Genomic DNA, 22,304 nt, shown 5'->3' with positions numbered 1-22,304 from the left:
GCAGGTGGAAGATCTCTCTCTCTGCCTCTGTAACTCCACCTTTCAAATAAATAAATAAATCTTAAAAATAAAAAAAAGATTAATGTCATCAGTGAGAGCGTGTGGATGTGTCACGTGCTCCCTGACCAGATGTCCTGGGAAGGGCTCTGCAGCCTGGTTAGAAGTTCCCCGAAAACTTACCACCGGGGCAGGCACTGTGGCTCGGTGGGTTAGGCCACTGCTTCCAGTGCAGCGTCCGCACAGCCCCGGGCGGATCCAGTGTGTGCGCCTGGGAAGGCAGCCGAGGATGGCCCCAGTGCTCGGGCCCTGCCACTCACATGGGAGACCTGAATGGAATTCTAAGCTCCTGGCTTTGGCCCGGCCCAGGCATGCCATTATGGCCATTTGGGGAGTGAACCAGCAGATGGAAGACCCATCTCTCTCTGTAACTCTGCGTTTTAAATAAATGGATTTAAAAATTAATAAAATCTGCCACACTGAGGGACAGTGTGCAGTACTCCTCGGGACTGTCATGATCGTAGGAACAGGAAAGATGGGGAAGTTGTCACAGACAGGGCGCAGGACGACCAAACACAATGTGGCATCCTGCAACAAATTCTGGAACTGAAAATGGTCAACAGTGGAAGAGCATAACATTGCAGTTTAGTTACAGGCAAGGTCAGTGCTGTTTCTTACTTTTGTTTTGTATATTTGAAAGGCAGAGTGATGAGAGGGAGGCAGGGAGTGCCAGCCCACTCCCCAAATGGCCTCAGCGGCTGGGGCTGAGCCCGGAACTCCGCCCTGGTCTCCCACGTGGGTGGCAGAGGCCCAAGTACTTGGGCCGTCCTCCTCCGTCTCCCCCGGAGCATGAGCAGAGAGATCAGCCAGGACTTGAACCGGCGCTCTGATACGGGAAGCCAGTGATGCAGCTGGCGGCTTAGCTCGCTGTGCCACAGTGCCAGCCCCTACTTCCTGCTTTTGACAGATGCATCACAGTCATGTTAAATGCAAACATTAGGGGATCTGAAACCAGGGGAGTCATGTGTGGTGAGTCTCCATTTCTGCAACTTTAAGTAAAAATTAGAAAAAAAAAAAAAAACACAGGCAGAGTCAAGACTAGAAAGAAACAGCAAGATGTTAGTAGAAGCACATTTGGGTGATGGGGAAAGAATGCCCTCTTCGGGGAAGGCCTGTGGCCAACTGGGTAAGCTGCTTCCTGGGACTTCCGGACCCCATATTGCCAGGCCTGTGCGAGTCCCAGCTCCTCGGTTCTGATTCCAGCTTCCTGTGGACCCTGGGAGGCAGCAGGTGATGGCCCAAGTGCTCATGCCCCTGCCACCGTGGGAGACCCAGGCGGAGCTCCTGGCTCCTGGCCTCGGCCTGACCCAGCCCTGGCTGTAGCGGAGTGAACCAGCAGATGGGAGATCTCTCTCCCCCTCTCTCCGTCTCTCTACTCTTCTTTTTTATTTGCCAGATGTTCTTTCGTGAGGATTCACTCCTTTTACTTTAAACTTGAAGTTGCCCATTGCTTTTCTAGTGGGGGAAACAAAGCTAAATGCAGCATTTTGCACAGGACCTGTGGCACCTTAATTCCTCCCCTATTTCACAGCCGAGGAAATGGAGGCCCAGGAAGTCAGCTTTGCCCAGAGTCACATAACAAGCAGCAGACGCTGTGCGTGCGTGCTGGCCGGACTAGCGGGCAGGGGTTTTGCAGGGCAGAGCCTTGGCCGGTCCCTGTCCGCTGGTCACCAAGGCAGATTTCTCTATCCGAGGACGGATTCTCAGCAAAACTTATGCAAAGGGCATGGAATGGCGCCCCGTCACCAGAAGCATCCAAGTGGACGTCCCTGGAGGCCGACTCAGAAGCCTCCGACCCTGAGGGCGGGGCTCCGGGGCGCGGCAAGCGGCGGGAGCTCCGGGGCGGGAGCGGCAAGGGGCGGGGGCTCCGGGGCGGGGCGCCGGGGCTCCCGCGGGCGGCGGCGCCGCGGGCCGCTCAGTTCGGGTCCAGCGAGCCGCGGGGACCATGGAGCCGATGCCGCTGCAGGATTTCGTGCGCTTCCTGGACCCCGCTTCCCTCCCACGCGTGCTGCGGATCTACTCGGGGGTCTATTTCGAGAGTGAGTGCGGGGCAGGACCCCTCCGGCTCCGGCTTCCCCTAGATTGTGGGCAGGGTCAGGGGCCGGCGAGCGGATGGAAACCCCGGGGAAATGGCAAACCCTGGTTCGAGTCCCGAGGCCGCTCCTGCGCAGGCTGTGTGACATGAGGCCACTCTGTGGATCCCAGCCTTCGCTTCCGTGCGATGGGGACACACTGAGCTGCCCTGCACACTGTATGGAAGCGAGCCAAGCCAGGGTGGCGCTGCAGTGTGCACAGATGGAGCTCAGCTGCAAAAGGGCCCTAGAACTGGGGTGCTCAGGGCTGTTGCTGTTGCTTGATTCTTAAGTCACATCAGTACCCACGTCTCGTTGCCCCCACGTGCCCGTCTACACTGCCTGCCTTCCGTCCTCCCTCCCACCTTGGCCCTCTGCTTTAATGATGGACAGGGCTGGATCCCTGTTCATTTAAGTACTGGGCTTAAAGGAGAGGCGTCCAGGCAGCTCTGCTCCTCGCACGGCCTGGTTCGGAGGGATGGGTCTAGTGCCTGCACGAGCAGGAGGGGAGGCGCTGACAGACAGAGGAAGGAGGATGCTGAGCAGGGCAGATGGTGGGGAGCCAGGGGACGCAGATGCTGTGTCAGGACCAGGTTCCTTAGAGAGCAAACTGAGGCATGAATGCCTCTATCCTTTTCCCACGGCAGCCGTGGGAATGTTCTGAGGTCCCAAGTGGGGCTAGGCCAAGGCGGGACACACGGGGTCCCCCCGGGGGAACCACCTCACAGTGGCCTCTCCAGGTCCTCTCGGGAGTCTGGTGGGTCTGGTTGGAATCCTGCCTCTGCTCTGGGGCTTCCCGGAGGCGGGCGCCTGAGATCTGTTTGCACCTCGGCCTGGGATCAAGCCACGTCTGCTGGTGTCAGCACACCGATTTCCTCATTCTGCAGGACCCAGTGCCATGGGCAATGGCAGAAGTTAGGGTGCTGCGGTTAGAGCAGAACTGATGGGATGTGGGGGGGTGCAGATGGTGAGTGCGCAGGACTAATGGGAAGGGGGTGCTGCTGGCTTACCACCTCTGCGTCATTATTTAAAGGGAGAGAGAGAGAGGGAGAGAGACTCCATCTGCTGGTTCACTCCCCAGATGCCACCAGGAACTCCATCTGGCAAGGGAGCAGCCAGGACAGCTGCGGTGGCTTAACCCGCCGCGCCCCCGCGCCTGCCTGCACTCAGTGGTACCTCTGTGGCACCCAGGTGTGAGCGGCTCTGTGGGTCGGGCTGGGAGCTGGGCTGCGTGCACCCATGTGCGTTTTGCTGAGGGGAAGCCCAAGGCTCTTACCAGTTCCTGGGGGCTCACTGAGGCCGTGCTGGGGCTGCCCTGGGGGGAGGAGGAGCGTGAGGGTCCAGGGCCCGCCACCTGCCGTTTCTTGTCCTCTGGGTACACGTGAGGCCTTGACTGCACCTTCTGTGTTCCTGCCGAGGTGTGCGCACTTCGCAGCGGCAAGCGGGCTGCGGAACTGGGGGCGGCACCGAGAACCTTGCTCCCTGGGCCTCGTCCTGTCTGCACCCTTCCACTCTCTCCTGGGCTGCCTTTAAAACCAGCTCATCTGGGGCTGCTGCTGTGGCACCAGCACTCTATAAAGGCACCAGTTCGTGTCCCAGATGCTCCTCTTCCAACCCAGTGCTCTGCTGTGGCCTGGGAAAGCAGTGGAACATGGCCCAAGTCCTTGGGCCCCTGCATCCACATGAGAGACCCAGAGGAAGCTCCTGGCTCCTGGCTTCAGATCTGCCCAGCTCTGGCCATGGTGGCCATTTGGGGAGTGAACCAGAGGATGGAAGACCTCTCTCTCTTTCTCTCTCTCTCTCTCTCTCCCCTTCTCTGTCTATAACTCTATCTCTGAATAAATAAATAAAATCTAAAAATAAATAAATAAAAAAAATAAAATCAGGTCATCTGAGGGAACCACAGGGTCTCAGGGTGGAGAGCTGCGTGCCCGCCCGCAGCCTGACACCGGGGCTGCGCACAGGGCGCTGGGATTCGCTGGGTCTTTGGCTCGTCCTCAGAGGCCCGGCTCTGTGCCACTGCGGTGACCCTGGGGCAGACCTGGCTTGCCTGCGAGCTCAGTGGAGGAGGCACGGAGGCATGGGAAAGGCCAGAGAAGCACACCTAGGGAATGGCGGGGAGGCTGTTCCCGGGGTGGGAGCCATGAGCGTGGCTGAGCCGAGCAGTGCTTGGGGGCCCAGGGCCCAGGCCACCAGCACTTGGCCCCTGCTGAATGGGGAAACCGAGTTGATGTCTCCGTAGGCTCCATCTATGAGATCGCCGGGAGTGAGTGCTGCCTGTCCACAGGGGACCTGGTCAAGGTTACCCACGTCCGCCTCCAGAAGGTTGTCTGTGAGAACCCAGGGACGGGTCAGACCTTGGAGCTCGACCCCAGCTTCCAGGGTAAGGTGGGCACCTCTGCCTCCCCACTGCTCTCGTGGGCTTGCTGACCACAGCTGCCCCCGCCCCTCTCTGGGCTCATACACGGTGCATCGCAGCCCCGCTCTGAACAGGCCCTGGGGGTGGGGGAAGGAATCCGTCTCAGGGGTCTGTGAGGGCTTCCCAGAGGAGGTGGCACCTGAGCTGGAGGGAGACGATGAACAGGAAATCCCATGAGCTCAGTTGTTGCAGGAGGCATGTAGAGCTGTGGACCGCGGGCCTGGACTCCGGAGCCTGGGTGGGAATCCCAGCTCTGCAGCTGGGGCCGTGGCAGGTTCCCAGGGCCTCTGTGAGCCTCAGCGGCTACCCCTGTAAAGGCAGCAGCGAGGCTTTGTGTGAGGACCTGAGGACCGGGTGGGTGTGTGTCCCTACTGAGAACCGGCACTGGCGCGGAGCAGCCCACTCTGGGGGCGTGGCTTCCGGGTTGGGGGGTGGAGCAGGAGCAGACCGCCCAGGGCACAGGTGGAGCTGCCAGCCTTGGGTCTTTATTGTGAAAACATTGAAGAGCCAGTGAGAGTTTGAGATATGGAAGTGCTATATTTTGTGTTTTGAGGGTTTTGTTCTTTTTTTAAAAAAGAATAATTTCAGATTTATATATGTATGACTATATGTGGGTAAGGATATATACGAGGTACTTAAAAATATTTGTGGAGGGCCGGCACCGCGGCTCAATAGGCTAATCCTCCGCCTGCGGTGCCAGCACACTGGGTTCTAGTCCCAGTCGGGGCACCGGATTCTGTCCCGTTTGCTCCTCTTCCAGTCCAGCTCTCTGCTGTGGCCCGGTAGTGCAGTGGAGGATGGCCCAAGTGCTTGGGCCCTGCATCCGCATGGGAGACCAGGAGAAGCACCTGGCTCCTGGCTCCTGGCTCCTGGCTCCTGGCTCCTGGCGCGATGTGCCAGCCACAGCACATCGGCCATTGGAGGGTGAACCAACGGCAAAGGAAGACCTTTCTCTCTGTCTCTCTCTCTCTCACTGTCCACTCTGCCTGTCAAAAAAAAATTTTTTTTTGTTGGGGGGGGGGCTGGTGCCATGGCGCACTAGGTTAATCCTCCACCTGTGGTGCCAGCATCCCATATGGGCACTGGGTTCTAGTCCCGGTTGCTCCTCTTCCAGTCCAGCTCTCTGCTGTGGCCCGGGAGGGCAGCAGAGGATGACCCAAGTGCTTGGGTTCCTGCAACCGCTTAGGAGCCTGGGAGGAAGCACCTGGCTCCTGGCTTTGGATCAGCACAGAGCCGGCCGTAGCGGCCATTTGGGGAGTGAACCAACAAAAGGAAGACCTTTCTGTCTGTCTATAGCTCTACCTTTCAAATAAAAAAAAAATTTGTGGGAAAATGAGATTAAAATATGTTCATTTTCTGTGAGCATAAGTTTGTTTTCATTTCAACAGATGGGCCTGGGCCAGGCCAAAGGCAGGAGCCAGGACTTCCATCCGGATCTCCCGCGGGGGTGGCAGGGGCCTGAGGACCTGGGCCTTCCTCTGCTGCTTCCCAGGCGTGTTAGCAGGCTGGGAGCTGGCTGGGCGGACTCAGAGCGGGCACTCCCCTGTGGGTGTGGGCATCCCCCGCAGGGACCGAATCACTCAATCACGTGCCCATCCCTTCCAGAACATTCAGGAACACTCTCACGCGTACATAGAGTTTTCTGTACCACTTGAGAGTAATTAAGACCCGATGCCTCTTTACACTGAAATATCACCCCTAAGGACCATGGTGTATGAAAGCTGTAGTCCAGTGACCAAATTCAGGAGCCTTCATTTCACTACAGTGCTGCCGTCTCAGCCAAAGTCCACACTCACACGCCGCCAGCTGTCCTCGTGATGCCTCTGTAGTGGTTTGCATTCCCAGGTCCACCCCGGACCCAGCTGGCCCTTCTCCAGTCCCCTCCGCCTGGAGCAGCGCTCAGCCTTTCTCTGTCTCGTCATTGACACTTGGGAAGAGCCCAGAGCGGACCTCTGCAGGACGTCGCTCAGTCCGATTTGTGCAATGTTCAGATCGGATTGAGGGTGTGGGTTTAGGGCAGGAAACTCAAACCAGAAGTGGGGTAGTTAGGCCACTCCGGGGCTGGGGGAAGCCTGGATGGGGCTGGAGGCCGGTGCAGGGAGCGCAGAGAGGATGGAGGGGTGAGGGGTCAGAGGGCACTTTGTTTTTTTAAAGATTTATTTACTTATTTGAAAAGCAGAGTTACAGAGAGGCAGAGGCAGAGAGAGAGGTCTTTCATCTGCCGGTTCACTCCCCAAATGGCCACAACAACCAGAACTGGGCAGATCCAAAGCCAGGAGCTTCCTCGTGGTCTCCCATACAGGTGCAGGGGCCCAAGCACCTGGGCCATCCTCTACTGCCTTCCCAGGCCACAACAGAGAGCTGGATTGGAAGTGGAGCAGCCGGGTCTTGAAGCGGCACCCATATGGGACGCTGGCACTGCAGGTGGTGGCTTTACCCGCTACGCCACAGCGCCGGCCCCCAGAGGGCACTTTGGCCGGTCACCCCTGGGCTCCTGGTTTGGGAGAGAGGGGTGGGGTGGCGGTGCCAGCCTTTGCACTTGGGCTTGGAGCTGGGGGGAGGAATGGGGAGGAAGAGATGGGCTGGCAGAGTCAGAGATGGGGGAAGCGGGAGGTGCGGAAATGTGGGTATCGGGTGTGTCTGTCGGGAATGCGTCTGTTCTGTGTCTTTGGTGACGTCCCTTGGTTCTCCCCCCACCCCGCTGTTGTTCACCAGTGTCACTCTGGGTCCTGCATCCCTCTGTCCCCAGGGCGTTCTGGCTGGGCTGGGAGTGGGGAGGAGGAGGTGGTCCTCCCGCAAAGGCCCGCCCCTTCCTGATGCCGCCACCCCGGTACCCCACCCCCAGGCCACTTCAGCCCCCTCACCAGCGGGCAGAGCTACAGGACCCTGGGGGAGCTGGTCTCTGCTGCAGCCCGGAGCGCCACGCAGCTGCCCATTTCCTTCATGTCGACCTGCAGCATCACCGCCGACGCCAGGGTGGTGCCCCAGGACCAGCCCCTCTCACTTGAGGCTGTGGAAACGCACCTCGGGACCCGCTGCGCCCGCTGCGTGCTGGACACCAGGTCGCAGCGGGTCGTCCTCCACCTGCCCCTGTCCCTGAAGGGGCCCTTCTGGAAGTGGGAGCCGGGCGCCCCCCGAACCCTGCTCCAGGCCCTGCAGGACCCAGCCCTGAGGGACCTCATCCTCACCTGCCCCACCTTCCCCTGGAGCTGCCTGGTCCTGAGGCCCCTCTACGAGGTCCAAGCCATCATGCACAGTGAGTTGCCGGCACAGGTGGGTGGGGTTGCAGGGGGCGGGTAGGCGGGGCCCTGGAAGCTGCCCTGGCGGTGGTCACCCCCTGCCCCATGCCCGTGGAGAGCCTTGGTATTACAAGTCACTCCGTGTATGCAGCGGCACGGTGGAAAGATGCCCACGTACGGGCACAGGTGCTAGAGAGACAGGGAGCTGGGGTACCCTCACAGTGCGGGCCCCAGTGTTGCACAGAGTTGGCAAAGCTGCGACCCGAGCTTGCTGGCAGTTGGCAGAGAGACCCAAAGGGAACACTTGCCCAGTTGCCTGGGAGAAACCTCCTGTTCTGGCTGCCTGTTCCGGAAGGGCCCCTCTCTGGGAGACGGAAGCCGCTGTTGGAGGGGCCCCGGCGGTTCCGTAGTTCTTTCTTGGCATGTGTGTCGGAGCAGGCTGGGGGCAGCGTGCAGAACAGGGGGAACAGAGGCAGAAATTGGATGGAGGCGGAGGAGTGGGGGCTGGGGCCTTCTTCCCTGGAGCACAGGGTTTGGGGCTTGCTGGCGGTGACCCACAGAGCCGTTTGTCAAGGTCGCTGCCAAGTGGGGTTCTTCCTGCCACCCCCCCTTTTCACTCCTTCAAACATTTTTTATTATGGGACAATTGAAGCATGTACAGAAACCAGGATGGGGCGGGAGTTTAGCTTAATAGTTAGGACAGTTGCATCCCACCTCAGAGTACTTTGGTTCGATTCCTGGCTCCAGCTTTTTTTCTTCCTTCCTCCCTCCCTCCCTTCCTTCCTTTTTTATAAAGATTTATTTGAAAATCAGAGTTACACAGAGAGAAGAGAGGCAGAGAGAGAGCGAGAGAGAGGTCTTTCATGCGCTGGTTCACTCCCCAATTGGCCGCAATGGCCGGAGCTGCACCGATCTGAAGCCAGGAGCCAGGAGCTTCTTCCTGGTCTCCTATGCAGGTGCAGGGGCCCAAGGACTTGGGCCATCCTCTACTGCTATTCCAGGCCATAGCAGAGAGCTGGATCAGAAGTGGAGCAGCCAGGTCTCAAAGGGGTGCCCACATGGGATGCTGGCACTGCAGGCGGCAGCTTTTACCTGCTACACCACAGCGCTGACCTCATGTTTTTATTTCTCTTTCAACTTTATTTACTTACTTTTGTTTATTTGAAAGGCAGATCAACAGAGAGAGGGGATAGAGAGAGACCCTCCATCTGCTGGTTCACTCCCCAAATGTCTGCAGTAGCCAGGAACTCCATCCTGGTCTCCTGTATGGGAGGCAGGGACACTTGGGTCATCTTCTCTGCTTTCTCAGGTGCATTAGCAGGAAGCTGAATTGGAAGCCGAGGTGGGGACTCAATTCCAGCCACTCCGTATAGGAGGCGAGCATCCAAGAAGTGACTGATTTCGCTGGGCCCTGCCCCTGGCTCCAGCTCCTGACTCCAGCTTCCTGCTCATGCGGAGCCTGGGAGCAGCAGGTGACGCCTCAAGTGTGCGGGTCCCTGCCACCTGTGTGGGAGACCCGGGTGGAGTTCCCAGCTCCCAACTGCAGCCCAGCCCAGCCACGGCTGTGAACGTTCAGCAGTGAACCTGCAGATGGGAGTCAGGCCTCTCGTTTTCTTTCTTTTCTTTTTTTTTTTTTAAGATTTTATTTACTTATTTGAGAGGTAGAGTTATGGACAGTGATAGGGAGAGACAGAGAGAAAGGTCTTCCTTCTGTTGGTTCACTCCCCAGATGGCCACTACAGCCGGCGCTGCACTGATCTGAAGCCAGGAGTCAGGTGCTTCCTCCTGGTCTCCCACGTGGGTGCAGGGGCCCAAGCACTTGGGCCATCTTCTATTGCTTTCCCAGGCCATAGCAGAAAGCTGGATTGGAAGAGGAGCAGCCGGGACTAGAACTGGCACCCATATGGGATCCTGGCACGCAGGCGGAGGGTTAACCTACTGCACCACGGCGCCAGCCTTTTGCTCTCTCTTTCAAAAAAAAAAAAAAAAAAAAAAAAAAAAAAAAAAAAAAAATCAGGGAGGAGGCCAGCGCCGTGGCTCAATAGGCTAATCCTCCACCTTGCGGCGCCAGCACACCGGGTTCTAGTCCCGGTGGGGCGCTGGATTCTGTCCCAGTTGCCCCTCTTCCAGGCCAGCTCTCTGCTATGGCCAGGGAGTGCAGTGGAGGATGGCCCAGGTGCTTGGGCCCTGCACCCCATGGGAGACCAGGAAAAGCACCTGGATCCTGGCTCCTGCCATCGGATCAGCGCGGTGTGCCGGCTGCAGCGGCAGCCATTGGAGGGTGAACCAACGGCAAAGGAAGACCTTTCTCTCTGTCTCTCTCTCACTGTCCACTCTGCCTGTCAAAAAAAAAAAAAATCAGGGAGGAATCAAGTGCACCCCCACAGACCCTCACCCATCAGCGTGACCAGCCCTTGCCCACCCACCCTCCCACCCCCGGCTCTGCCTGTCCCTACTCTCCCTGCTGCACCTGCTGACTTCGGGGCAGACCCTATGTACCACTTTTTTGGGTGAATACTCCAATCCATCTCTTTAAAAATAATTCTTTTTTTTTTTTTTTTTAACAAATCCACAATACCATATCAGACCAAAAAATTAGCAGTACCTCCTTAATACACAGCTTGGTGGTGGCAGCCACTGGGGGTTCGAATGTCCTTTGTTTTCTCCTACATTTTGCCACAGTTTATTCAAGTCAGGATCCAAGCATTGCGACTGACTGTTGTACTGCTAGAGTGTCTTTTAAAAAAGAGTTATTTTATTTATTTAAAAGGCAGAGTTAGAGAGAAATCTTCCATCTGCTGGTTCACTTTTCAAATGGCCACAACATCCAGGGCTGGGTGGAACCGAAGCCAGGAGCCAGGAGCTTCTTCCGGGTCTCCCATGTGGGTGCAGGCCCCAAGGACTTGGGCCATCTTCTGCTGTTTTCCCAGGCCATTAGCAGGGAGCTGAATTGGAAGTGGACTAGCTGGGACTTGAACCAGTGCCCATATGGGATGCTGGTGCCACAGGTGGTGCCTTTACCCAGCCATATGGGTGTGAAATTTATTATAGCACAAGACACCAAGGCCGACTCGGCCGAGGAAGGACACACAGGACAGGCTGGCTGCGATGGCACTGGGGACAGGCTGGCGGTGGGGAAGTGAATCAGAGACTGCGTGCCCGGGGCTTCTGCTTGGCGCTGGCCACATAGCCACGCCCCAAGCTGCAGTCTCCTGGGTGGGCAGTGGCTCACGTGGAAGCCGCGCCCACACAGTTGATGCAGACGTTTGGGGCACAGTGTGTTCATTTTAGGGAACAGAGGAGACCCTGTGAGATCCCAGATCCAGGTTCCCGCACACCAGCCTTACCCGCCGACCACGCCAAGGAGGAGAAGGGCTCACCCTTTCTGTGAACTGGCTCCGAGAGGCCGAAGCCAGAGCCAATGCAAGAGCACAGATCGTCACTGCTGTAGGGGGCCTGGCTGTGCAGAGCGACACCTGTCCCCACGGGCAGCAGCCAGCACGCAGCACACTGGCTGGGCCACCTTCTGTGATGGGAGTGGCATTGCTAGCGACTGCCTAGCTCCGTTGTTTCCCTAGGAATTACCACAGTGACGTGTCAATCCCATCATTCCCACGTCAGCTGTTGGCTGGGGCACCGTGATACACACCTGCCATCCAAACCTTGGCTGTGAGTTCGTCTGTACGTGGCGAGATTCCCCAAGCCCCCAGTCTCCTGCCTCCGCTCAGGCTCGGCTCGGCTTCTTACCCACCAGCCCCTGCCAGCCCTGCTGTGTGCTGCTCTGAGGAACATCCCAAGATACAACCTCTGTATATATTTAATAAAATATTTATTTTATCTATTTGAAAGGCAGAATTACAGGGACTGAGAGAGATCTTCTATCTGCTGGCTCACCCAAGTGGCTGCAATGGCCAGGGCTGGGTCAGGCTGAAGGCAGGAGCAAGAAGCTCCATCTGAGTCTCTCACGTTGGCAGCAGGAGCCTTAGCACTTGGGCCATCCTCTGCTGCTTTCCCAGGTGCATTAGCAGGGAGCGGCATTGGAAGTGGAGCAGCCGGGACTCAAACCAGTGCTCATCTGGGACGCAAGTGTCTCAGGCAGCAGATCAACCCTCTGCCACAACACCAGCCCCACCTATACATTTTTAAAGCTTTTTTTTTTTTTTTAAAGATTATTTATTCATTTGTTTGAGAGGCATAATGTCAGAGAGAAAAAGAGATCTTCCATCCACTGGGATTCCCCAAATGGTCATAACACCCAGAGCTGGGTCAGGCCAAAGACAGTAACCAGCAACTCCTTGTGGGTCTCCCGTGTGGGCAGCAACGACTCAGGTACTTGGGTCAGCATCTGTTGCCTTTCAGGTGCATTAGCAGGAAGCTGGATCAGAAGTGGAGCACTTGACCCGGCGCTCTCAGATGGGATGTTCGCATCCCAGGCAGAGGCTTAACCACTGCACCACAACACCCACTCCTCCATACACAATTTTGAAGAAAAAAACAGAAGAGTATAGGGAGCCCCCAGGTGCCCACCTCCCATCTTCTACCAATTAGCAGCTCATCTGGCACACATGTGACCCAAGGAAGCTATACCCTGCATGCCACAATGAGGGAGAGTGCTCTCTGCCTGCCCGGTGGCGGGGGACGGGCCTCACCGTGGGGGTGCTGTGTCCCTCATAGTCTTACAGAGCCACCTCTTGAATTGGCATGAGGGGAATTCAAAAGTCTGGAGAAATAGAATTAAATGATACGTTTTGGGGCTGGCACTATGGTGTAGCTGGTAAAGCCACCGCCTGCAGTATCGGCACTCCTTATGGATGCCAGCTCAAGTCCTGGCTTCTCCATTTTTTTTTTTTTTTGACAGGCAGAGTGGACAGTGAGGGAGAGAGGCAGAGAGAAAGATCTTCCTTTTGCCGTTGGTTCACCCTCCAATGGCCGCCGCAGCCAGCGCGCTGCGGCCGATGCACCACACTGATCCAAAGCCAGGAGCCAGGTGCATCTCCTGGTCTCCCATGTGGGTGCAGGGCCCAAGCACTTGGACCATCCTCCACTGCACTCCCTGGCCACAGCAGAGAGCTGGCCTGGAAGAGGGGCAACCGGGAAAGAATCCGGCGCCCCGACCAGGACTAGAAACCAGGGTGCCGGCGGCTTCTTCATTTCTGATCCAGCTCTCTTCAATGGCCTGGGAAAGCAGTAGAAGATGGCCCATAGTCCTTGGATGCCTGCACCCACATGGGAGACCCAGAAGAAGCTCCTGGCTCCTGGATTTGGATTGGCCCAGCTTCGGTCATTGCAGCCATTTGGAGAGTGAACCAGTGGATGGAAGACCTCTCTCTCTCTCTCTCTTTGCCTGTGCCTGTCTGTAATTCTGCCCTTCAAATAAATAAATACATTTTTAAAAAATGTTTTATTTTCCAAAATAATTTTGGAATCCATGCAAAGATTTTTGTTTTAAAGTTTATTTCTTTGAAAGGCAGAGAGAGCATGAGAACAAGAGGTTCATTCATGAGTTCATTGCCCAAACGCTTAAAACAGTCAGGGCTAGAAACTATAACCGGGTGTCCCCTCTTGGTGGCAGGGACCCAGTCTTTTTTTTTTTTTTTTTTGACAGATAGAGTTAGACAGTGAGAAAAACAGAGAGAAAGGTCTTCCTTTCCATTGGTTCACCCCCCAAATGGCCACTACGGCTGGCACTGTGCCAATCCGAAGCCAGGAGCCAGGTGCTTCTCCTGGTCTCCCATGCGGGTGCAGGGCCCAAGCACTTGTGCCATCCTCCACTGCCCTCCCTGGCCACAGCAGAGAGCTGGCCTGGAAAAGGAGCAACCGGGACAGAATTCGGCGCCCCGACCGGGACTAGAACCCGGGGTGCCGACACCGCAGGCGGAGGAGTAGCCTAGTGATCGTGGCGCCGGCCAAGGGACCCAGTCCTTGAGCCATCGCCCACTGCCTCCAAGGTGCACGTAGGCTGGAAGCTGCATCGGAAGTGGAGCCGGGACTCAGTTCCAGGCTGTCTGACGTGGGACGTGGATGTCTCCGGTGGCAACTTAGCCTGCGGTGCCACACTGCTGCCCTGCCCTGCCCAGCTTTTCACACCATGTGCTACCATGACTTCTGGAAGACCTCTTGTATTCATGGATTTCAAACATTTTCTGCACCAAAGTAAACTTAGGGTTCCATTTTCCATGCGCCTTTAAAGACCCTTGTGGCTCAGGACACTGATTAATGCCCATGGTCACTTTGTCAGTGTTTTTCTTGATTTGGCATTTCCTATCTAAGTCCAGAAAGGCTTTGGAAAGGCAGCTTATAAAGTTGTATGTGGGGACCAGCACTGTGATGTAGTAGGTAAAGTGGCCTCTTGCAGCACCGGCATCTCATACAGATGCTGGTTCGAGTCCCAGCTGCTCCACTTCTGATCCAGCTCCCTGTTAATGTGCCTGGGAAAGCAGTGGAAGGTGGCCCAACTGCTTGGGCCCCTGCATCCACGTGGGAGACCCCAAAGAAGCTCCTGACTCCTGGTTTTAGATTGGGCCAGCTCTAGCTGTTGCATCCATTTGGGGAGTGAACCAGAAGATGGAAGATCTCTCTCTCTCTGTGTCTCCCTCTTTTTCAACACTACCTTTCAAATAAAAACATAAATAAATAAATCATTTTTTAAAAAGTACATTCGAAGTAAAACTAAGGTTTTAAAAGTGGTTGAACTTCCCGCATATTTGATGATATTAAAAGATTTCTAGGCACTGTAGCTAGAGCAATGGCATTGTGGTTGTTACCCTTTTTTCTAGACTTCAGTGTATCTTCTTGGAAAAGCCGCTCCCTGAAGTAGGCACACACGTGTGACTGTGGCGCTCTATGATCCTGCAGGGGAGGGGGCGTGGCTGGGTGATGAGGCCAGGCGGACTAGGAGAGCCACACTCTGATCACCCATCATGATGGCTCTCTCTTTTATAACAATGGTTTGCAATTTAGTTGAGAGAGAGAGCGCGCTCCCATCTGCTGCCTCGCTCCCCCAAATGCCCACAACTGGGCCATGCCAAAGCAGCAGCCCGACCTCCAGGTGGGTCTCTCAACCACCTGCACCATCATCTGCTGCCTCCCAGGGTGTGCACCCGCAGGAAGCTGGGACTGGCAGCAGAACTGGGACTGTAACCCAGGCATTTCCATCTGGGATGCAGGTGTCCCCAGCAGTGGCTTAAGAGCAGTGGCGAATGCTCACCCCAGTTGTTGTTTTTAAAAAGGTTGAAGGGGGCCAGCGCTGTGGCACAGTAAGCTAAGCCTCCACCTGTGGCACCAGGATCCATATGGGCGCCAGTTCGTGTCCCGGCTGCTCCTCTTCTGATCCAGCTCTCTGCTGTGGCCTGGGGAAGCAGCTGGAAGATGGTCCAAGTCCTTGGGCCCCTGCACCCACGTGGGAGGCCCGGAAGAAGCTCCTGGCTCCTGGCTTCCAACTGGTTCAGCTCTGGCTGTTGCAGCCATCTGGGGAGTGAACCAGCAGATGGAAGATTTTTCCCTATCTCTCCTTCTCTGTCTGTAACTCTGCCTCTCAAAGAAATAATAAAATATTTATTTAAAAAAAAAAGTGAAGAACCAGGGTGGCCAAGGAATGTGCTACAGCGGGAAGGTGGGGGTAGGAGAGGAAAGATGACGGCAGCTCAGAGGCCAGCGGGGGCTGGCCACGCTCTCTGCACTGGGGCAGCCTGCAGCGTGCCCTTGACCTCACTGTGCACCACCCCGCCCCCGCCCAGTGCGCAGGACCATCGTCAAGATCCCCTCCTCCCTGGAGGTCGACGTGGAGGACATCACCGCCTCCGCCCAGCATATCCACTTCATCAAGCCGCTGCTGCTGAGCGAGGTCCTGGCGCGAGGAGGCCCCTTCCCTCTGGCCGCCGAGATCCTGGAGGTTCCAGAGGGGCCCCCCGGCTTCCTCGGCCCGTGGGTGAGCTCCTTGAGGAAAGGCCAGAAGCTCTGTATCCACGGCCTGGCCTCTCCAGCCTGGTGGGTCCTGGCCTCAAGCAAAGGCCACAAGGTGCCCCGGCACTTCCTGGTGTCCGGCGCCTACGAGGGCAAGCTGCGGCGGCGGCCCCGGGAGTTCTCCATGGCCTACGACCTCCTGGACGCGCTGCAGCCGGGCCGGCCGCTCCGTGTGGTGGTGACAAAGGACTGTGAAGCCGAGGCTGGGACCGGAGAGGACGCTGATGCCTGCTCCCTGGCTGTGGGGGACCGGCTGGAGGTGCTGGGGATAAGCCAGGTTCATGGGGCCCGGGGCAGGGACGAGGACGTCTTGGTGTGTCAGCGGCTGAGCGAGCAGGCTGAGGGGGAAATGGAGGAAGAGGAGGAAGTGAGTGAAGAGGAGGCGGCGGTCCAGGAGCGGATGCTGCTGCCCCTCCATCTCGCCGGTAGCTTTGTGGAGGAGGTGAGCGATGGCCGGCGCTACAAACTGGCAGAGCTGACGGCCCAGTTCCCGCTGCCCTGTGAGGTCAAGGTCGTGGCCAAGGACGCCAGCCACCCCGCCGACCCCCTGGCCTCCATCCGGGGCCTGCGGCTGGAGGAGAAGATCACAGAGCCCTTCTTGGTGGTGAGCTGGGACTCCGAGCCCCGGGTGGCCTGTGCGATCCCACCCCGGTGGCTTGACCTCACCCTGGTGGAGTACGAGTGGCCACAGGGCCAGCCTGCTGCGGCGCCCCCTGTGGCCACGGTGGAGGAGTTGACCGACACCTTCTACTATCATCTGCGGAAGTTGCCGGCCAGCGCCAGCCAGGCGCCCCCACCCAGGCCCCCCAAAAGCAAGGGCCTCAGCGGGCAGAAGATGAAGAACCATGAGGAGGGCGGTGGCAAGGTACCCACGTGGGCGGGGAGGGCCGCCTGCCACCGCTTGCTCGTCCGTCGTGTCTGTCTGTCTGTCTGTCTTTCCTGGCTCTTAGGAGGGTGCAGAAGCTGCCATTTGTAAAGGCACGCGCCCAGTGCCCATCGCTCCCCTCCGGGCCTCGCAGCCCTGATGTTGGCGTGATTCTCCGTATCCTATGACTGAGAAAACGAGAACCCAGGGGTGCTGAGGCCTGAACTGGAGCACAGACTCCCAACTTCCTGGTGCCCTGCCTCTCTCTGCTCTGTCCACTGCCATGCCCAGTGTCCACTAGAACTGGCCCACAGCCATCAGAGTGGCCTCCCGGGTCCCCTGCTGCGCACCCGTGGGCCTGGGCTCCATCTGCTGCAGCCTGCGGCGGCTCCCACTGCCGGGGGATAGTGCAGCCCCCAGCCTGGCCTCAGGGTCCTCCCGGACTCACTTCCGGCACCCACCCTGCAGCCCCTCCTCCCAGGCACAGGGGTGCTGGGAAGGTCCCCCCTGCAGGCTCTCAGGCGAGGACGGGCCAGGACTGCTCTGGCCTCGCTCCCCCACTGCAAGGGCACCTGCTGCGCTGCCGCCCGGCACTCGCTCTGGGGCCGACACACTGCTCCTGCTCCGAGCATCCCTTCCCCCACCGGTATACTGGAAATGAAGTCACTGGCATTTTGTTGGCCGGGGCTCACTCTGGGCCAGGCCCCTCACATGCACTGTCCCACCTTGCACTAGGTCGGAGAGGCACAGAGAAGTAAAGCAATTTGCCTGAGATCACGGAGCTAGCAAGTGGAGGGACTGGGGTTTGAAGTCGGGTCTGACCGCACTGCTGTGCTCTGCTTATGGTGATGGGAGGGGCCTATTGCTTTGGATCCTTGGGGAAGCCCTCGGTGGGAGGAAGTGGGAGGCCAGGAGCTTGCAAATGAGATTCTGGGGCCAAGCTCTGGCCAGTTGTGGAGAACCTGAACGAGGTCTGCAAGGGGCCCCCTCTTCCTACGAAAGCTGGGCGTTGAAACAGCGGCTCAGAGGCTGCGGATGTGCGTGTGGCCTTGGGCGCTGTCCTGAGGCTCTGTGGCTGCTTTCTTGAAATGTCTCCCCTGTGCCTCTCCCCTCCCAAGAGAGCTCAGTCACCGGACTCCCCACAAGGAGAGTCCCAGGGGGACCCTAGCTCCAGCCTGCACCCGCCCTGCACCTGCCACCCTGACCCGCTCCCCGCAGCTACGTGGTTGGAACAGCTGCAGCTTGGGTCCAAAGCCCTCCCGCAGAGGGCCGCAGGGGCAGCGTGATGGCTGTGCCCGCCACCCACTCGGCCGCTCCTCGGCCTTGCTGATCTCTGTCTTCCCACTCAGTCTTCTCAAGGCTTCGGACGGCCACAGCCTGCTCTGCTGCCCAAACCCAAGGCGATGACCCAGTCAGCGTCCAGCAGCTCACATGAGCACAGCCAGGTTCCTGCCCACAGGAAGGGCTGCGGGCCTGACAGGCTCAAAGCCCAGGACGCAGGTGAGTCCCTTGGCAGACCCTCTGTGTCCCAGTTTGCAGGGGGGGCTTAGGTGGAAGGGTCCCTACTGGCCCTCTCCAATGCACTTGAGAGCCCTGGCCAGGAAAGGAGTCCCGTCCCCAGCACACCACCCCCTTGGCAGGACACAGGACAGTGAAGTGGCTGCCAAGTGCTGCACACAACAGACGGGCTCTGAGCTAGCAAAGCCCTTGGGCTTAGAGCACGCAGCACATCCCCTTCTCTGCACGCGTGCGTGAAGTCAGGAGAGAAGGAACTTGTCCTGTAGCAAGATCCTCACCCGCTGGGACTCTCTTGCAGGTCCGGACAAACACGACTATGAAGAAATACTGCAGTACTTCCAGAGTGCCATGTAGGCGTGGTCCCGGAACCTGATGCCAGCCGCCCTCACGCGCCTCCAGGAGACCTTGGGGTGGGTGTGTGGCCAGTGGGGACGCCTGGGTGCCACAGCAGAGGAGTGCTTGGGGTTGAATTCCGGCCCTGGTTCCTGACACCACCCTGGGAGGCAGCGGTGATGGCTCAAGTAGTAGGGTCCCTGCTACCCACATGGGAGATCTGGCTTCAGACCCCTGGGGGAAGAGAACCAGCGATGGGCGCTCCCTGTGTGTGTCTAAAAAAAAAAAAAAAAAAAAAAAAAGAGAGAGAGACCAAGGAGACTGCAGAGAGGAAGTGGCTCTGTGGGGCGTGCTCTGCGATGGAATGGACACCACACCCACTTCCTGTGTGGTTTGGATTCCTCCTTTGTTTGGGGGCCAGCACCTTGCCCTGGACTCCTCCAGCCGCAGGAGCCAGCTGGGTTCCGTGCAATGACGCGGCCCCACCAGTGGTCCTGCTGGTGTGCGAGGAGGGTCCAACAGGCCCTTATGGTGGCGGTGCCGTGCCTTCTCTCGGTGAAGAGGCCTGGGTGCTGCGGGTGCTGTGCTGCTGCCTCACTCAGAGCCCATTTTGTGGTCCCTGCCATGCCCACGCCCACGCCCACGCCCTCCCTGCTCCCAGGCCCCAAGCGCCCCGGAAGCCAGGACTGTGTCCTCAGTAGCACCCAGCAGGCAGGAGCTGCATGAACGAATCTTGGGATGTGGCTTCAAGAGCACCATCTTAGCACCTTGTTCCTCCAGAGCTGAAATGAGGGGAGCCAACAGAGCAAGGCCTGAGGCTGGGGCGGGGGCAGGAGTCATCAGATGGGGCTCAGATAGGCCACAGTGACCTCATTCGCAAACCACAGAATAAAAATGACAGGAGCTCTGTCAGAATGGCAGACATGTGCGGGAGCCTGCCCACCCCATATCCAAGTCCTCACCCCGGGGCAGACAAGATCTGACCTGAAAGGTTAGGAAGGAGGCTGACGGTCAAGGGGTTCGGGGGGCAGACCAGCGAGCAGCCAAGGGCGAAGCAAAGGGGGCCTGGGCCTGGGCGAGGGTCCCAGTTCACCTGCTCAGCTGCAAACTTGGCAAATTGTTTTAACCTCTGGAAGCTTTCTTGACCTGCAAAATGGAACAACTAGCCATCTACCTCACAAGATCGAAAAGAATCAAATGAGGTAACTTTTTTAAAAAACCATTTCCTGGCACAGAGGAAACAATAAACACGCCAGTACTGTTACTGACAACCAAGATCAGAGCCACACCTGTCTCCCGCCCACACTCTTGGCAGGGGCTTGGCTCAGTGGCTGACATGGGTTAAAATGCCCGTGTCCCACATCAGAGCGCCTGGCTTCGATGCCCAGCTCTGGGGGCGGGTGTTGTGAGTGGGTTAAGCTGTCGCTTGGGATGCCCGCATCACCAACATTGGCGTGCCAGATCAAATCCTGGCTACTCTGCTTCTGATCCAGCCTGCTGCCAATGCCTCCTGGGAGGCAGCAGGTGATGGCTCAAGTGCCTGGGCCTGGCACTGTGGCGTGGCGGGTAAAGCTGCTGCCTGAGGTGCTGGTACCCAATATGGGCGCCAGTTTGTGTCCAGACTGCTCCTCTTCCTATCCAGCTCTCTGCTATGGCCTGGGAAAGCACTAGAAGATGGCCCAGGTCCTTGACCTGTGTCTGGCTGCAATGGGAGCCCAGAGAGCCAGAGTCCCAGCCCCTGAGTTACAGGCACTGCCCTGGGTGTGTCCTTCCTTAGCTTCTAACATCTCTGCGGGTCACCTGGGTCACCCCTCCCTGGCCTCCGTACTCCCACCTGGGAGGCTCCCACAGGCCACCGGGCCAGTTGCCTGCACGTTCTGAGGTCTTCCTGACACTGGTGCCCCTGGCGCGCGAGGAGCCTGGAGGGACGGCTGTGAGGAGTACTGAGCTAGAACCTGAGACTAAAGCTCCTCGCGGCAGGAACCCAGGGGCCGGGCCCACACGCAAAGTGACCATGCTTTTCACTTCCACATTTTGCATTTAATCTTGGTATAAGGTTGAGCAAGATGAAAAATAAGGCCACAAAAGGGAGACAAAGTGCCAGTTCCTACAAAATGGGCTTTCTGCGCAGCCAAGGCTGCAGGAAGGAAGGGGCTGGGCTTAAAAGGAAATTATCTGGAAACGACAACTGTGAATGTTTTTGTTTTTCTTCATCAGAGCAATGGGGGTCTGCAGGGAGGGGGCCAGAGGCAGCCACCACCCTCAGAGCGTGGGTTCCCTGGAACGAGTCACTGGGCAGTGCCAGGGTGTCAGGCAGAGCAGGCATCTCCCGCCCCAGTTCCAAAGAGAAGAGCGCGTGTCCCCGCGAGCACCCGGCTGACGCACTGGGAAACAGGAAGTTGTTAGTAAAGCTCTTCATAGTCACTACTTTCTCATTTCTATTTCTGAATGTTTTATAACTTTAACAGACTAATACAGGTAATCAGATGAATATAAACCAGGGATGTGTGTTCAATTTTATCAATGAGTTTGAATTTCTTTTTTTTTTTTTTTTTTTAAGATTTATTTGAAAGGCAGAGTTACAGAGAGAATCTCCCATCCGCTTGTTCACTCCCCAAATGGTCACAATGGCTGGAGCTCGGCTGACCCAAAGCCAGGAGCCAGGAGCTTCTTCTGGGTCTCCCACACAGCGGCCCAAGCAGGCTCCAAACACTTGGGTCATTTTCCACTGCTTTCCCAGGCCATTAGCAAGGAGCTGGATCAGAAGTGGAGCTGCCAGGACTTGAACCAGTCTCCCTATGAGATGCCAGCACCATAGGCAGAGGCTTAATCTACTATGCCACAGTGCTGGCCTCTCCCACTGTATTTTTTTTTACAACAAATTATCCACATCAGGTGCTAGATCTTACTGGCCTTTGTCTATTTAAATCCAATAAAGTACTGCTTTCCAAGGAGCTTCATTTCCCACCTGCGTATACTTAAGATTCTCCCCAAAGCAGGCCAGACCCACGCCAGGCTGGAACATTCTGCTGCTCCTGCCATCTCAACAACGTCCCAGAGAACACTGTGTGGGACCTGTCAGGTGACACGTCCAATGCCAAAGCCGCAAGTTCTTCCTGCCTCAGCCGAGCCTGGCAAAGGCTGGCGCTCCACTGCTAAGCATGGCCCGCCTGGCTCTCCAGCCTAGGCCCCGGCCCCCCACCCCCAGAGGGCCCAGAAGTCACAACGCCCGTGAGGCCTTAGCGCGGCAGGGAATGTGGTCTTGCCAGCAGCCTCTCCGTGCCGCTGGGAATGCCAAGCCGGCAAGTGCGGCGCTGCCAGTCTCTCACTGTGCTTTGGACTCCTCGTACCCGACCAACAGGTCACCGGTAGGCATTCCCTAAATACGGACTGAACCGACGGGTGAGCGGTTTTTAACTGCTACGTCATCATCTGATTTATCGAAAGAAAAGCCTGCCACCCGGAACCCCTGCTAGAGCTCGGCCCCTGGGGAGCACTAACCCAGCTAGAAAGAGAAGTCGGCCACCACATGAGCACCCTGTCATGTGCTCCAAATTCAAACATAGTCAGACACTTTCCAGCCACTGTTGTTTCCTCAAAGAAACAAGAGTGGACACACTGACTGAGTTTGAAGTATTGTTCCTACATAAACAGGAAACAGCCAGATTTTGCTCAGTGAGAAGCAGGGGGTGGAGTGTTTTGAAGCCTTTTCAAGCGGCTAGCAGGCGCGGACACAGTTCACTCGGATAGACTGTCTATTTGCGTGTTACACCTTGTTGACTTTATTTTGAAATTGGTTCTTGCATTCAAGACGTAGCTTACCTTCTTTCAAGAGCTGT

At 57.3% G+C, this 22,304-nt stretch overlaps 1 protein-coding gene across 5 annotated transcripts; it reads left to right on the top strand.

Moving 5' to 3' along the window:
* Positions 1 to 1,927: 1,927 nt before the first annotated feature.
* Positions 1,928 to 21,419, top strand: THEMIS2 (thymocyte selection associated family member 2). 5 transcript variants are annotated; one of them, XM_002724136.5, is made up of 6 exons: positions 1,930 to 2,096; positions 4,372 to 4,512; positions 7,394 to 7,804; positions 15,524 to 16,614; positions 17,964 to 18,114; positions 18,431 to 21,419. In XM_002724136.5, exons 1-6 carry the CDS (start codon positions 2,003 to 2,005, stop codon positions 18,484 to 18,486), a joined length of 1,944 nt encoding a protein of 647 aa, XP_002724182.1. In that variant the 5' UTR covers positions 1,930 to 2,002; the 3' UTR covers positions 18,487 to 21,419. The 5 variants fall into 5 exon arrangements, with proteins under 5 accessions (XP_017195769.1, XP_051685621.1, XP_002724182.1 ...); XM_070078999.1 differs by having other exon boundaries at positions 1,961 to 2,096; positions 4,372 to 4,517; XM_017340280.3 differs by lacking the exon at positions 4,372 to 4,512 and having other exon boundaries at positions 1,928 to 2,096.
* Positions 21,420 to 22,304: the final 885 nt, after the last annotated feature.

Source organism: Oryctolagus cuniculus, chromosome 7 (genome assembly GCF_964237555.1).
Source record: "Oryctolagus cuniculus chromosome 7, mOryCun1.1, whole genome shotgun sequence".
NCBI classification, from domain to species: Eukaryota; Metazoa; Chordata; class Mammalia; order Lagomorpha; family Leporidae; genus Oryctolagus; species Oryctolagus cuniculus.
The sequence above is the reverse complement of the archived record's forward strand: the minus strand, read 5'-3'. Positions and strand labels throughout refer to the sequence as shown.